This window comes from Rhipicephalus microplus, chromosome 1, assembly GCF_043290135.1.
Source record: "Rhipicephalus microplus isolate Deutch F79 chromosome 1, USDA_Rmic, whole genome shotgun sequence".
Classification (NCBI taxonomy): Eukaryota; Metazoa; Arthropoda; class Arachnida; order Ixodida; family Ixodidae; genus Rhipicephalus; species Rhipicephalus microplus.
In genome coordinates this window covers 189,182,766-189,198,688 of record NC_134700.1, presented here as the reverse complement: position 1 = coordinate 189,198,688, position 15,923 = coordinate 189,182,766, and the positions used below count along the sequence as shown (strand labels likewise).

Sequence of the window (15,923 nt, the reverse complement as noted above, 5' to 3'; positions counted from 1 at the left end):
AATATACGAAACACAGAAGGCCATGAATGCGATAACAGTTTACCCGTATCGTGCTTTTTTTTTCTTTCTTCCTGCATTTCCACTTCCCTTTATTAGCAGGAAATTTCCCTTTTAGTAAAGGCAACCCGGTTCAAGAATAAGTTCTTCCTAGGAGCTAAAAACGTTCAGTGTGCTCAGCAAATTGCTGGTGGACACCGCCTTAAACAACCTTATTGAGGACTCCTGCATGGCCTTCAGGTACGAAAATGTTCATCGACCGGATATTGAGCACGGAAGCCATGAAGAGCATCGGCGCCAAGCCGTGGCAAAAGATATTTCAGCCATGCGCCGATGCGGGACCCCTGTGGAGCGAGGAGTACAACGAGTGTGTTTCCCGACATACTGCAATAGCCGCCTGGCACCTTTGTTGCACCGTAGCCATGGGCTCGCATCCTCAGGCAGTCCTGGACGAACGGCTGAGGTAAGCATGAAGAACGCACCGAACACTTCCGTGATGCATATGAGGCGTTGAGCGCATGACGTTGCTTTAAACTTAAGGGACACTAACCGCGCGCGCAGGGTTAGCCTTGAAGTAGGGGGGGGGGGGGGGGCGATTAAAGGTTAGTCGCAGCCCCTCCCTACTAGGCGGCAATGTATGGAGGTGATATTGCGCTCCCCATGTCACAGCGCCCTCATCCTCTCCACGTTATGTCAATATACAGAGCTGGCGTTGCGCCCCCTCTTCCCCCCCCCGGGGGGCGCACGGATATGCTCCCAATTTTTACGGGTGATTTTACGCCGTTGCACAAACGTACTGTGTACGGAGACTGTTCTCACCAAGAGTAAAGTTCAGAAAACGCTGATAAGATACTTTATTTTGAAAGTCGACGTTCAAGTGAATGACACATCAAAATTAATACTGTAACCTGACATTGGCGTCACTTCACGCACCGTTGTGGCTAGTTTTCAAAACATACAAACTATAGCAGCTTGTGCGCCACCAGCGGGGCTACAGGGCAGCGAAGCAAAAGCATTCGTCTATAAGGCGGCGAGGTCCGCACACGCACAGAGGTCGAGGAAGCCTCGGAGGGCTTGCGTCTTTGAGCGCACGGGAAAAAGTACGTCTTCCATCGTTGTGGCAGGCAGACCAAGCAGACGATAGCAGCTCACCAGTACGCAAACTCTGTGGCCAGGTCAAGGCAGTGCAAGCAACCTCATTTGCTTGAACTGACGCTGTATGTTGCTTTATGAAAGAAGCAGAGAGATAAAAGGAAGTTAAGTGCAGAATGGCAAGGTTCTTGCCTATAAAAGAGTTTCCGGTTTGCTACCTGAAGCTTACGCGGAGAGACGGGCGCTCAAAAGAGGACGGAGTGAAAAAAGTGAAGATGGTAGATAAGACCTTCGCACTCGTGCCTTTGGTCGCAACCCAGCCGTAATATGCAGGCGGGATCTTTTCCAACAAGACTTGAGGCACGCGCTAATATTATGCTGGCTCTCAGCCTGTCGGATAATACCGTGCATAGCTCAGCTCTCACCGCGGACTGGCTATAATGAGCGTCGGCTGCGCCGCAGTCGAGAGCAGACGTCGCCAACATTAATAAGAAGCTCCTGAACGGGCCCCTTAAGCTACGTAAGAGTAGAGCTACTGTTGTTAATGCTGTTTTACATGAACGTTGGCACACGTAAAATATTTTTTATCCTAATGAGGCCATCGTACAGCATAAACACACGAATGCCACTGTCGTTACCAGAAAAATTGGATTGGAAGGTTCCACGTCTGTTTACCGAAATTCCCAAATTTTGTAACGTCCCTGACACACGCACGCGCACACACGCACGCACACACACACGCACGCACGCACGAACGCAAGGCAACATGATACCGGACAACACCCCCACAACAGGGCTTGAACACTTGATGACAATCAGCTTTGTCCCATGATCTGTATAAAGCAGTCGTTAGCATGGTGCACGTGGCATTCGTTACCGTGTTCCTAATTTGTGCGTAAGAAAGGAAAAAGAATAAGCGCTGCTGGTTTGTCCGCTTACGTTTGTTTGATCTTCACGCTACGATGTTTTCACTCAGTCAAGCCATGTTGAGTGTTTTTTTTTTTTATTGCCTAACTGCATAAATCTCGGAGAGTGAGCTCAACCACTACAGGACATTCTTTCGCTGCAGGACATTTTTTTTTTTTTATGCGGCCGCTTTCAAATGTCACCGGGGGAAAGATAGTTTTCGCACTTACCCTGTTTGTCATTCGACGTAGATTCGACATCGAAAGATCAAAACACGTAGTAGTAGCAGTAAACAACTCTATTATCAAAACACGTAAAAACAATCAACAATTTACGAAGACCTCCCAACATAACGCCTTCGAATAATTGTTCCGCACTGAGTTAAATCTTACTAGCATTTCTATTGTGTCAAACCTGAAGCGCGATTGTCGCGGTGTCCACTCCGGCGGAGTGCGTTCAGTTACGCGAAAAAGTGGCGACTTGTGAAATCATGGCGCTCTTGACCACGTCGACGCAACGAACCCGCCAGCACATTACCAGCGTAAAGAGAAAGAAAGTGGGCGAAATGTACAACAACAGGACCCTTAGCGAATTTGACAGGTCTAAACTTGTGTATGAACGTGTTCAAATGTTTGCAGAACGATGCAGAGAATGCGTACGGACTTTCCGGGTGCTTCGGGCGGGCTACCGCGTTAAACCTTATTCAAGGACTAACGTGATTAGAGTTAATGGACGGCCTACGAGATGTGTGTCCAAAAGCAGATTTCTGAGGGCGGCGTTTGTTGTGGCGAAATGAATTCGGTCTTTCTCATTCGTGTCGAGAGTTGTGAAATCTGCGTGACATAGAGTTTCGTACAACAAAACCTGGAGACTAATCTGGTGCTGCGATCGTTCTAGCCCCATGGGAATCATGGGAAGTACAGGCTTCGGATTGCATTGCGTTAGCTAGCGAAATATCTACGGATCTTTTTCTACCGGTTCAGTTTCGTTCTTCGCGCTGCGTGGGTAGTTGGGTGCGGTGCAAAGCATTGAAGCAGCACCTTTGCAGTTCAAAGAGGCTCAAGGCCGCTAAATCTCTTGATTTGCTGCACCATTGGAGCTTTAGAAGTTGTATTTCACAGTTTAAACGAAACGTCGTCTACTCACTGCTGCGCATAACTGTAGCATTCCACGCCAGTGCACGATATCGCTTAGTATTCATGTCTTTTTAATAGCGCGTCTTGCCGAAAATCGTTAAAATTGACTGTAAAACGACTGCAAAGCTAAGTAGACGCACCGTCAAGCTTCTCTCACTGGACTTCACAACAAAACGAGAGGTACGTTGGGGGCAGACTACTTGGACAGACGCACCTAGCATAGCATCAAACAACACGTTATAGGTTTCTCACTTAATACTGCAGTGTTGATTCTATAAACAGATAATGCATACTATTGAGAAAAAAAGCATGTTTAGTTTTAAGTGTTGTAAAAATGATTGTAATTTGATGCCAAATCTGGAACGCAATCACAGAGTAATGCATACCCTGTGGAATAAATTGGCCAGCTTTCACTTCTACGTCATGGTCGCGGAAACTTTTTGCAATAATGTTTATGTACAAAATGATTAAGCAATTTTCAATTAGATACAACTTCATATCACCCTTTTTTATATTAGGCAAACAAGCGTTGTGAATTTCAAGAAAGTAATCCATGCGAAGCGGATCCGAAGTCTTTACTTCCCATAATACCCATGAGGGTACAAGCGCCGCTGAAGGAGCCCGCGTAGACACTAGCGCCAGATTCCCCTCTAGGTGTGAAACTTTATGCTGCGTGGCGTCAAGATGACGTTGCGAGACGAAAACCGCAAACAGGTGGCGCGCTGCTTACCGAGCTGCAGTCAATCAGTGGAGGCCCAAGTGCACTAAGTGGACACCACGAGAATAGCTCACCCGCTCATGGGAATCAACATTTGAAAAAAACTCATATAGCTCAAACTGCACCTTGTCGATGTGGGCAGGTGCACTCTTCAAAGTAACAAAAAAAAAAGCGAATAATGCACTGTTGGGTCGAAATGGCAATCATTCTAGAACAGTCAACCAGGTTTCCGTGTCTATTCACCGGCAGAAAATTTCGCATATTAGACGGTCTCCTATGCTCATACACTATAATATGCGTTTGTCGTATGCGCACAATCAATTATTCGATGTGTTATGAGTGGATTTTTTGCGTTTAAAAATTCGCAATTTAGTATAATTCAATGTACATTCGCCAAAATAGTGGGGGCATGTCCGGCCTGGCGTGAGCGACTAGTGGTTATTGAACTAAGGCGCTTGATTGCTGATCCTAAGGTCGCGGGATCCTGTCCACGCGCTGCGCCCACATTTCGACGTACACTACTGCATGTCCAAACTTACGCACATTGGCCTTTAGTATGTTAAGAACCGAAGGTGATTAAATTTTAGGAGTCTTCCACTACGGCGTCTGCCATATTCGTGTCGTTTGGAGGGGGCGGGAATAAACACCACAATTGCCATAAATGGCGCAATCTGCAATCGTTTAAGCCAGCCCCATTACTTGCGATGTAGTCTTTTACACGGCTTTTTAGGCCAGAAAGATGTGGTAACACCTGTCACATCCGAGGCATTGAACAAACTCAAGAGGTCTCCCCAGAAACGATGAAGAGCACTATGCATTGATGGTTATGTACAGTTGATGAAGTCTCTTCAATACCCACATATTATTAAAAAGGGATGCTATAGCTGCTCGTGGCTAGGACGCTTGTTTTTTCCTCAGGTTCGAATTGCGACATCCGAATCTACAGATTGTCCCTCGTCATATCGCAAGAAAACCACGTTTGTACACAATGCTTTCAGTGACGCTCTCGTTAGTTTGGCTATCTCCATCGCAGGAAAGCTATATGGCTTTCCTATAGTGTCTGTACTATGTCAACACTTTCGCACGCAGAGTCCGCGGTGGAGTGACGGGCCTGCGGGTAGCCGACGCCTCCGTGATGCCCGACATAATAACGGGTCACACGAATGCGCCAAGCATGATGATCGGCAGCAAGGCAGCGTCTATGATCATCGAGGACAATGCAGCTGGACTTCAGTGAAAAAGCAAAGGCATGACACGACAGCTGACTCTGCTGCCGGACTACGAGTGGGAAAGCCCGTACACTGAGATTCGTTTATACCAACAAGGTCGACTTGTAACACGTTATACAATTTCGATGGTGTTCGCAGCGAATAAAATATTTAGGAACAAAAATATTAGCTGTCTTGTGCATGTATTTTGTATACACACACACCACACACACAAACAAACAAGCAAAAACTGTTTACACATTTCAGAAATGAAGACTAAGAGACTGATCCATCTATGTATATACAGAATCACACAAACAAATTAAAGAGAAATAAAATGAAACATAACAGATTCAACGGCAGTGAGAAAAGTGACGGCAATGCACACCGGAATTATCGAAAGAATCACGTGCCCTGGCAAAAGAGTGGCATCTTTATTGACCCCTAGACCTGGAACTTGCATCACGCGGCAGCTGCGACCGTAAGCAAAGCAACTAAAATCCTTCAAATTTTGTATTTTCGTGATAAGAATAACCATTGACGCGGTTTTTCACGATCATACCATACGACAAAAACATTACCTGTAGCCAACAAGCTTTTCGTAAAATTGGACAAGCATGGTATCGGCGTTTATAAAAAAAAATCTCTTAAAACCCTGGTTTCCACACACGAAGACAACACAGAAGGATGCCCCGCCGCGGTGGTCTATACTCGGCTGCTGACCCGCAGGTCGCGGGTTCGAATCCCGGCTGCGGCGGCTGCATTTCCGATGGAGGCGGAAATGTTGCAGGCCCGTGTGCTCAGATTTGGGTGCACGTTAAAAGAACCCCAGGTGGTCTAAATTTGCGGAGCCCTCCACTATGGCGTCTCTCATAATCATATAGTGGTTTTGGGACGTTAAACCCCACATATCAATCAACGCAGAAGGATTGCCGCGCTTTCAGTCGAATTATTGGCAAAGTACGCAGAGCGCATGTCTCAAGGATGGTTAATTATATTGAAATAATTGTGGAGCTCTCTGCGATCTCTTATAATCGACGCAGCGCTGTATTTAGTACATCTCATATTACTGGTGTTCAGCAGTATCCCCGAAAAATCCCTCGCAAGTAGAACTTCCTAACTACCAGACAAGGCAGAAGTGCTGGAGCAGGTGAAGACTTGAAGGTGCCAAACCCTGTCACTGGAGCTAACGTGTTACGACGAGTCGCCGTGACTTCCTCAAGGCAGCCTTTAGGGGAATAAAAAAGACTGCTTGTGAGGACTTTCGGTCTAACGACACACCCTGTTGAAATATTTTTAATCTTTCTCTAAATTCCATGAAACATAAGATGCCGCGAGGTGACTGCGGGGAACGCGAAAAAGGAAATAACTATACCGAGAGTACTTTTGACTTATTCAAGAAGCGTCGTCGCAGCTGACAAGTCTTCACATTCAGGTAAGTCGGCACTTGTTCCTTTCAATTGTTCGACGACAACCTACAAGGCAGCGACACCAATGCCTCGGATACAGAACGTTTAGGCGAACGATCTGTCAAACTGCGCGATCACCGAAACGATCATTTGTTTCAGAATCTATACTGGTTTATGGTTCTGCGCAACCTGGCGATATTATCGCTGTAGATAATCAATCGTGCCACGGAAAATAAGTTTAATGCGTTCTCTTTAGCTTATTTAATTTACCATACACAGCGGTCTTCTCGTGAGCCCAAAAACCTTCTAGCGCGACAAACTGTCAGCGAAAAAAAGAGAAAAGAAGAGGGACAACATTCAAAGAGAGGAGGAGTGATAGACACGTTTACAAGTCAAGTTACGAAACCAACTGAATACTGCGGGTATGATGCAAAACATGAAAAACCGCTTTCTCCTCTATGTTTGTCACGATTGCACACCAACGTTCATTAATAATGCAGCGTTGCAAAGCCGACAGCGCCAGTAAACATATAAAGCAACGAACGGCCAAACATAAGCACGATGCGCCCCTTTACTACCTCTTCGTGCACGCAGCACATTTGCACCCATAACAAAAGTGCACTGCAGCGTGCTAGTGAGATGTAACTCCAAAAAGCCCGACATGCAGCGCGAATAAAGAGAGACACGTACACTTATCAACAGCGCTACAGATGCTATTCAATGTTATTAGTATTTAAGTTTTTGCTCTGTCATGGTAGCATTCGACGTACAGCTTAGCGGCTATATAATTTGACGCGCTGCTACATCCGATGACGTGTGTTCGAATAACTACCCCGCTGGCCCCACTTTGAAGGTGCCGAAACGCAAAAAAAAAATGCCTCTATACGTAGTTTGATAAGCACGCCACAGTTACTCAGACTAAAATTTATTCCGCAACCCTTCTTCAAGGAGAATCTCGTATATACACGTATACATTGGTTTTAGCCCAGAAAATCGCAGAATGCTTTTAAAATAGTAATACGCCACTAATTCACTCTAAGATAAGCAAATGCCAATTGCATTCTCCCTTCGACAAAAATGAAAGTCTTATGTGTCTCATGAGCAACTAAAACAATCTGGCGTCTGTTACTGAACATGAATTGTACCGAACGAGGATCGAGTTTCGAAGGTAGCATGACACCACGCGGTGCACACAATCTTCGGTAAGGCGGAGAGGTGGAGGCGGACTCAATGTAGTATTGGTATCACATGTAATAAAAAGTTTATTAGGCGAGTAACATGATTCGAGTGTGAATTAGTGAACTAAAGGGAACTTAAGGTGAACTAAGGTAAACTACAGTAATAAGAGTATCCGAGTGAATGAAATACAAGTGGACAGAGACAGAACTGCCAGTGAACTGAAGCGAGTGAAATTTTAACGCAGATATGATGTTAACACTTTGGTGACCAAGTCTTAGCATGTAGAACCAGTGTTGATCGCCGGGCAATGGAACGAGAACGAATAATAGGGACTAAGCAATCGGATAATGAGTGTATCGAGACAGCACAGGCCTTCACGTGTATACTTTCTCAAGTGGGGTACTGTAATTGTACAGTCACGCTCAACATGAGTGGCAACACACTGGCTGTGGTTAAACTGACCCCAAGCCTGAACAGTGACACCGACAAACGTTAAATTGCTTCAAAATGTACCGCTGAATGAAGAGCTTAATTCGCTAATTTGTTTCTATATAGAAGACACTTTGCAGTGTTGGCGACATTATTTTGCAGACAGTGTTTTGAAACTCCTATTGAGCATGGTTGTACATGCTCGCTTGCTTGCGTGCGTGTGTGCGTGCGTGCGTGCGTGCGTGTGTACTTGCGTGGTGCTCCACTCAAGAAAAGTGTCACACATTCTCTGCGCTTACAACGACCATGGGCTGCATTTCCACAGCGCTGAATGGTAGAGCACCCATTCGTCTTCCTGTCACGGGAGAAAAACAGCGAGTGACGCGGATAAACTACACGGACACGACAGGCACGCCTACAGGCTTACAGATTGCGCCACAGGGTGCGCTGAATCTTCATTGCAGTCACGATCCACTGCATAGCGGCAGCTTTGCTTTAGATGCACAACACTTTACTCATACTACCGCCCTCTCCCTATCCTCTCCGCATTCGACCGAACAGAACAGACCTGGGGAGGGGGGCTAAAAACCTTTGAAAAGGGAACACGGAACCGAGCAAGAACAACCCGGGTTTTCGGCCGTCATGACCAACTTCGAAGACGTTGAATCGCAAAATGTACGGCTGACGCGCCCCTTTTGCGAAGACCACAGAGTATTTTCGAGTGCCACCTAGAAAACGCCGGAGGGTGGCCACAGGCATCTCGCCTTCGATTCATTCGCGTTGCGTCGCGCAAAACTGAAGAGCCCCTCACGTGCTTGGACCACGTAATGCACGGAACCCCGGCCACTTCGAGTGCACTACGAGAGCGGCCAATCGATTAGGGGAACGTCGCGCCGGCCAGGACGGCGGACGCGCGCCGCCGAGAGATATGACCGGAAGTGGAGCATTCACTCCGATGCGGGGGCGCCTTTCAGAGGCAGCGAAGCGTCGCAGCGCTTGAGCTACAATGGGGGAGGTTCCTGCCTCGACGACACCACGCGCGGGAGAAGTTCGCGCTCACTATAGCTACAGCTCAAACACGCGCGACTACAGAAGAGCGGCAGTTGGTGGAATGTGTGCGTACGAGAGCAGGGATAGACTTGATTTTATACTAGTAATAATATCACATGGGGAATTGCGTCCCCAAACCACGACATGCTTACGACTGACGTTGTGGTGGCTACTCCACAAGTTTCGACCACACGGTGTCCTTTAACGAGCACTGACGTCGCAAAGCACGCAAAGCACGCGGGCCTCGACCATTTCGCTTCCAACAAAAAGCAACCGACTTGGCCGGGATCGAACCCGCAACCATCGGATCAGCAGCTGAGCACCATAACCGCTAAACCCTCGCGGCAGATATATCAAAGTAGATATGTACCGGTGTAATGTATATATAGTTATATTGTAAGCGTTATTCAAATAATTGCTAGTGTCCCGGCGGTTGCTCTCTTAAAATGAACGCACGACCTCACACAGATTTGTTGATCTTTACGAATAGGCAGTCGGAGATGATTTACAAGAAATTACTGACGAACAAGAGAGCGGTTGATGATTACTGCATAAAATATAAATAAGTTCAGTGGTAACTCTGCTGGCAATAGTTAAAATAATACCCGATGTTTTCGATACTACGCTCACTGACAACTCTGCAGGCAATACTAATATTATCAGGGGTTTGACATCTCCAAACAACGATATCATTATGAGCTACGTCGTTGAGGAAATCGCCGGTAATTTTGACTATCTGGTGTTCCTTAACGTACACTGATTTCGCACAGTACACGACCCTCTGGCATTTTCGCTCCATCGAAATGCGACCACCAAGGCTGGGGTGTAACCTTGCGACCTTGGGCTATATAAGCAGCCGATTACCATAACCACTCCACCACAGCGGCGGACCCTGCGTGAAATGCTGTCTAGCCGGTACACGAGCTCGACGATTCTTTCAGGTATGATGCCCTGCCACGGCGGTCGCGTTTCGATGGAACGAAAGCGCGAAATTGCACGTGTACTTAGATTTACGGGCAGCATAAAAAAAACATGTGGTCAAAGTTAATTCGCTGTCATTTGCCAGGGCTGCTTTAATAAGCATGTCGTTTGCTTGAAAAGAAAACCTAAATTTCTTAGTTGATGTTTTTTCTGTGAGTGGCAGCTAAAGCTAGGCTTTTTGTAATATTTTTTTTTAATTTACAGATAGCCATCTGCTTGTTAGTCAAAGTTTAGAGTGGTGTGGACACGTAATAGCTAGTGGAAAGTGTAGCCGAATCCAAGTAAAGCTGATGCCGTGGAGTGACAACACTCCGTCTTGAAGCGTCCTCGGAAGTCCTTCTGCCCAGATAAAAAAGGGTGAGGTGGGAGGGTGCTGAGCTACGGTGCATAAATAAGGCATATCCATAATCAGGCATATCAGGCATATCTATACGAAATGAGTTGAGGGTGCGGATGTTCAGGCTAATCAGAATTCGTTTGTTGGCGCTGCTTCGTTACTTCGAAAACCATATGTTACGCATTAATAGACAGCGAACTTGCACGAGTCCGTTTGATAATGCAACGGACTCGTGTGCGAGTATACTAGTACGTTTAGATTAATGCCGTATACCACACGAGACTACCGCTACACGGTGTGTGTGTGTGTGTGTGTGTGTGTGTGTGTGTGTGTGTGTGTGTGTGTGTGTGTGTGTGTGTGTGTGTGTGTGTGTGTGTGTGTGTGTGTGTGTGTGTGTTTGTGTGTGTGTGTGTGTGTGTGTGTGTGTGTGTGTGTGTGTGTGTGTGTGTGTGTGTGTGTGGTGTGTGTGTGTGTGTGTGTGTGTGTGTGTGTGTGTGTGTGTGTGCGTGTGTGTGTGTATGTGCGCTCCCCCTCTCTCTTTATTCCTCTCATTTTTGTGTTTAGAGAAATTTATTCTCGCGGACAGTGAACATCAATTACAATCCAACAGAACATCGCGACAGAACACAACATCCACAGACACACCAAAAGTTGTTACAAAAAGATATGTTTAATATGTACACGGAACACAACATACACAGATACACAAGAATTGTTACTAAAAGATATGTCTACATATGCACGATACATGGTAAACGAAGAACACAAAAATGAAATCTAAATATCTATATGTCAGATATTTACATAGTATTTACAAAATATTTGCGTGAGTACCAAACAAAGATTAACCTACCAATACCAGGCAGGCCTGAAAACAAGCCTTACACGTCTCTCGCAGACGAACACAAAAGGGCTGGGCCAGTGTCGAAGGAATTCCTCCTCACCCAGAAAGAAGAGTTCCTCCGACAAAACAGACAGTATTTCTTTGTACGGTCGCTCCGAAATCGGGAAGAGAGCACGACGGCGACAACCTGCTGCAACAGCCTCACAGCTGTTACGCCAAAGACAGTAGGCACCAGCAACAATGAGAAGGCAGGCGAAGCGGCCTCGAGAACAACGTCCAGAAGAAACACAGCGGTTTACTCCGAGGCCAAGAAATCCTGCATGCACAGCCCTCCAGAAAACACGACCAACGACGCATTGTCTTAAAACACGCTGATTTGTTTCCCGTAGGGAACAGTTCGGACATATTGATGACTGGACCATTCTCCACCTTTCGAAGCGGTCAAGGGTAAGAAGAACACCCCACCCCAGCCGCCACATGAAGTCCCGGAGGTGGCCAGGTAGAATTTATGCCGTCAGCGTGCTCCAAGACACACGGCTAGAGCGGGTGCGGCGTGCCAGAGGAACTAACGGGAGCAACAAAGCGGCTGTTTTGTCAACGATAGGGTTGTCTAATGCATCTATCTCAGGACAAGTCGACTGGATATGACGAAAAAACGCGACAGCTGTTGCATAAAACGAAAGAAGTACTACTGATTGTGGGCCCCGATTAAGGTGCACATTAGCCATTAAATACCGAAGTTGAGTGTCTAGAGAATAATATTGACGCGTGTGTCAATATTACATCGTCGCCAGATTGGAGGCTCAGACGTTTACCGCTCCGAAGAACAGACGCATGGCACGCAATCGATCGACGTCTACTATGCTTTGACTGCGGAGGTGCAGGCCATATTGCCCGTCATTGCTGGCACCGCAGTGATTCATTCCGCCTTCTTCGAACATGGTCTGACGATCGACATGCGAACGAAGAATACATACCACGCCGGGAGTACGCCTCTTTCTTTGGAGCTCGTTCTCACTTTTACGACTACCGTACTTCTGACGAGGAGGAAATACCTACTCGCCAGCCAGGTTTGGGACGTCGATCCCACTCTCCTTCTCCCGCGCATTCGCCTTCGTCACACCAACGTACCTCCGCGGACCTTAACGCAAGAAGGTCACCCAGGCCACGCCGGAGAAACTGAGGGCAGCAACTTCCGGGGGTAAGGTTGCAGGCGATGAAGATGACGATGAAAAGCCCCCATTACACGACGCTGTAAAGCCGACAAGACGTGAGAGCGACGACATTGTTACCGCCGACCTTATAGTGTTTTTCTTGACGGCCAGAAAGTAACACCCTTAGTCGACATCGGTACCGACTTTTCTATTATCAGTCAGGACCTCGCCATCCGCCTCAAGGAAGTGAAGACACCGTGGACAGGCCCTCAAATAAAATAAGGACGGAAGGTGGTCAGTTATTGATGCCCTCTGGAAGATGCACAGCGAGAATTGACATAGGAGGTTCTTCCATTGCGTCGTTCGTCGTTCTCGACGCATGCTGCAAGGATATAATTATTGGTATGGACTTCTTACGAGAGTACTGTGCCATCATCAATATCCCAGACAGTTTGATTACGTTTCGCAACAGTTCGGGCGCACCTGATTGTCCACAGGCGCGACCAAACCAATTGCGTCTAACTGATGACGACGTGGTTCTCCCTCTGCGGTCATCCACACTTGTTTCTGAGGCAGCCGCTGTCCAGTTTGACGGCGAAGGAGTTGCAGACCGAATAAGCTCACTCCTCCTCACACAAGGCATTTCCGTCAAAAGAGGTATCGTCAGTGTCACCGCTTGACGCACGGACTTGCTTCTGGCAAATTTTAGTGGTGAGCGCCGGCACCTTCCAAAAGGCATGACCGTCACTTACTTCGAAAATATCATAGACGCAGAAGGCTGCTTGGCAGTAGTGGAGGAGGCGCCAAATTTCATTCAACATCAATTCTCGACGTTAGCACTACTTTGCCTAAGAACGAGCGAAAGTGGCTTCTTGAGCTACTGGCCGAATTCAAAGACTGCTTTTCGACAACATCAAGAGTTGGCCGCACGCCTCTAACCAAGCATCGGATAATTACCGAGGACATGGCGAGACCAATTCACCCAAACCACTATCGCGTGGCTCCATAGGAAGACGAAGTGATACAAGAGCAAGTTGACAAACTGCTAGAAGATGACGTCATTCAGCCCTCAAAAAGCCCCTGGGCGTCACCTGTAGTCCTCGTTAAAAAAAAAGACGGTAGCCTGCGCTTCTGGGTAGATTACAGAAAACTCAATCAGGTGACAAAGAAAGATGTGCATCCACTTCCTCGTATTGATGACTCTCTCGACAGACTTCGACATGCTCGTCACTTTTCATCAATGGACTTGAGGAGTGGATATTGGCAAATCGAGGTAGACCCGAAAGACGACGAGAAGACTGCTTTTGTGACACCAGATGGCTTATATGAGTTCAAAGTCCGGCCCTTTGGTTTATGCTCAGCGCCTGCTACCTTTCAAAGACTGATGGATACCGTACTCTCTGGGTTGAAGTGGAAAACCTGCTTGGTCTACCTTGATGATTTCAGTTTTCGCCGCAACATTTGACCAGCACCTTAAAATACTTGAGGTAGTTTTACAAGCCATACGGTCCACGGGCTTGACGTTGAAGCCTGAAAAGTGCCACTTTTGCTACGAAGAACTGCAATTTCTCGGCCACGTTGTCAGTCACGCAGGCGTTTGTCCTGATCCTGAAAAAATCGCAGCTGTTGCACAGTTCCCGGTGCCGACTGATAAGAAGGCTGTCCGACGAGTCCTCGGCCTATGTGCATATTATAGGCAATTCATCGCGGACTTCGCACGCATCGCATCACCGTTAACCCACCTCACGAGAGAAGACGTTGCCTTCCAATGGAGCAACGAAGAGGAAGCGGCTTTCAAGTACCTGCGCCAGCGACTACAGACGCATCCAGTGCTTGCCCACTTTGATGAGAAAGCCCCAACGATGTTACACACTGATGCCAGCAATGTTGGTCTGGGAGCTGTGCTTGTGCAGCTGCAAGAAGGCACAGAAAGAGTAATCGCCTATGCAAGCCGAACACTAACACGCGCCGAGACTAATTACTCCACGACTGAGAAAGGATGCCTCGCCGTGGTATATAGGCGGTCACAAAACTTCGCCCGTATTTATACGGCCACCCTTTCAAAGTCATCAGCGACCACCAATAACTGTGTTGGTTGACGAAACTTAAAGATCCTACCAGGCGATTAGCGCGTTGGAGTCTCAGGCTGCAGTCGTACGACATGACGGTCGTACACAAGTAAGGTAACTGCCACATAGACGCTGACTGTCTATCCCGCTCACCCATTGAATCGGCAACTCTGTCCGATGAGGAGGAAACAGCTTCCCTCGGTGTGCTCGACACGACCGCCATTGCGCAGCAACAACGTGGCGACCCTGAGTTTCTTGACCTAATTAATTACCTGGACGGAAGATCTCGGAAGGCACCAACTGTTTTCGTAAGAGCGCTGTCATCATTTTGCTTACGGGGCGGAGTATCATACAAAAGAAACTTCTCTTCAACAGGATCTGCCTATTCGCTCGTCATCCCAGCAGCCCTTCGCTCCGAAGTACTCAAAGCATGCCACCACGAGGTGACTTCAGGCCACTTAGGTTACACGAGAACGTTGGCCAGAGTACGGCAACGCTATTACTGGCCAAGACTGACCATAGCCGTCAAGCACCATGTTCGTACTTGCCTCGATTGCCAGTGAAGGAAGTCACCGCCGACTAAACCAACTGGCCTCCTGCAGCCCGTGCAGGTCCCAAGAACACCATTCGACCAGATTGGCATGGATATTTTGGGCCCACTTCCTACTTCTACTGCCAGGAACCGCTGTGTTATTGTAGCGACTGATTACCTTACCCATTATGCTGAATCAAAAGCTATCCAGAGAGCTACAGCAGCGGAAGTGGCACAATTTTTCATCGAGAATGTTGTCCTGCGGCATGGTGCACCAAGCGTCGTAATCACAGACAGAGGAACCGCATTTACGGCAGCTCTTTTGGATGAAGTCCTCATGCTGAGTGGAACAACCCATCGTAAGACCACCGCCTACCACCCGCAAACGAACGGGCTTACAGAGCGTCTGAACAAAACAGTTGAAGACATGCTTTCAATGCACGTAGACGTTGAACACAAAAATTGGGACGAAATCTTGCCATATATCACGTTTGCATACAACACGGCCAAGCAAGAAACAACCCGGATGACCCCGTTCAGCTTAATTCACGGAAGGGAAGTATGAATCATGTTAGATGCAATGCTAGCGCACGAATGTGACAATTCACGGAAGGGAAGTATGAACCATGTTAGATGCGATGCTAGCGCACGAATGTGACGACATCGACGCGGACGCCGAGATGTTTACAGAACGAGCGGAAGAAGCAAGGCAACTAGCACGATTGCGAATCCAGAAGCAGCAAGAGTACGACACAAGCCGCTACAATTCTCGCTGCAGAAGAGTCGTTTACCATACCGGCGACAGATTATCGGTTTGGACGCCCACACGGAAACTAGTACTCTCCGAAAAGCTCTAAAGGAGATACTTTGGGCCATACCTAG

The 15,923-nt window shown here is 47.5% G+C and overlaps 2 protein-coding genes across 2 annotated transcripts in view; one reads left to right on the top strand and one right to left on the bottom strand.

Moving 5' to 3' along the window:
* LOC119178320 (4-pyridoxate dehydrogenase) overlaps nt 1–5,243 on the top strand; it is a 31,686-nt gene extending 26,443 nt beyond the window's left edge. Inside the window, exons 10-11 of the mRNA XM_037429508.2 lie at nt 238–460; nt 4,939–5,243. Coding sequence (XP_037285405.2) covers nt 238–460; nt 4,939–5,086 — 371 coding nt within the window. The 3' untranslated portion in view covers nt 5,087–5,243. The remainder of the gene's footprint in view (nt 1–237; nt 461–4,938) is intronic.
* Nucleotides 1–15,923, bottom strand: part of LOC119178321 (uncharacterized) — a 237,595-nt gene that overhangs the window by 120,089 nt on the left and 101,583 nt on the right. The gene's annotated exons all lie outside the window — the stretch shown is intronic.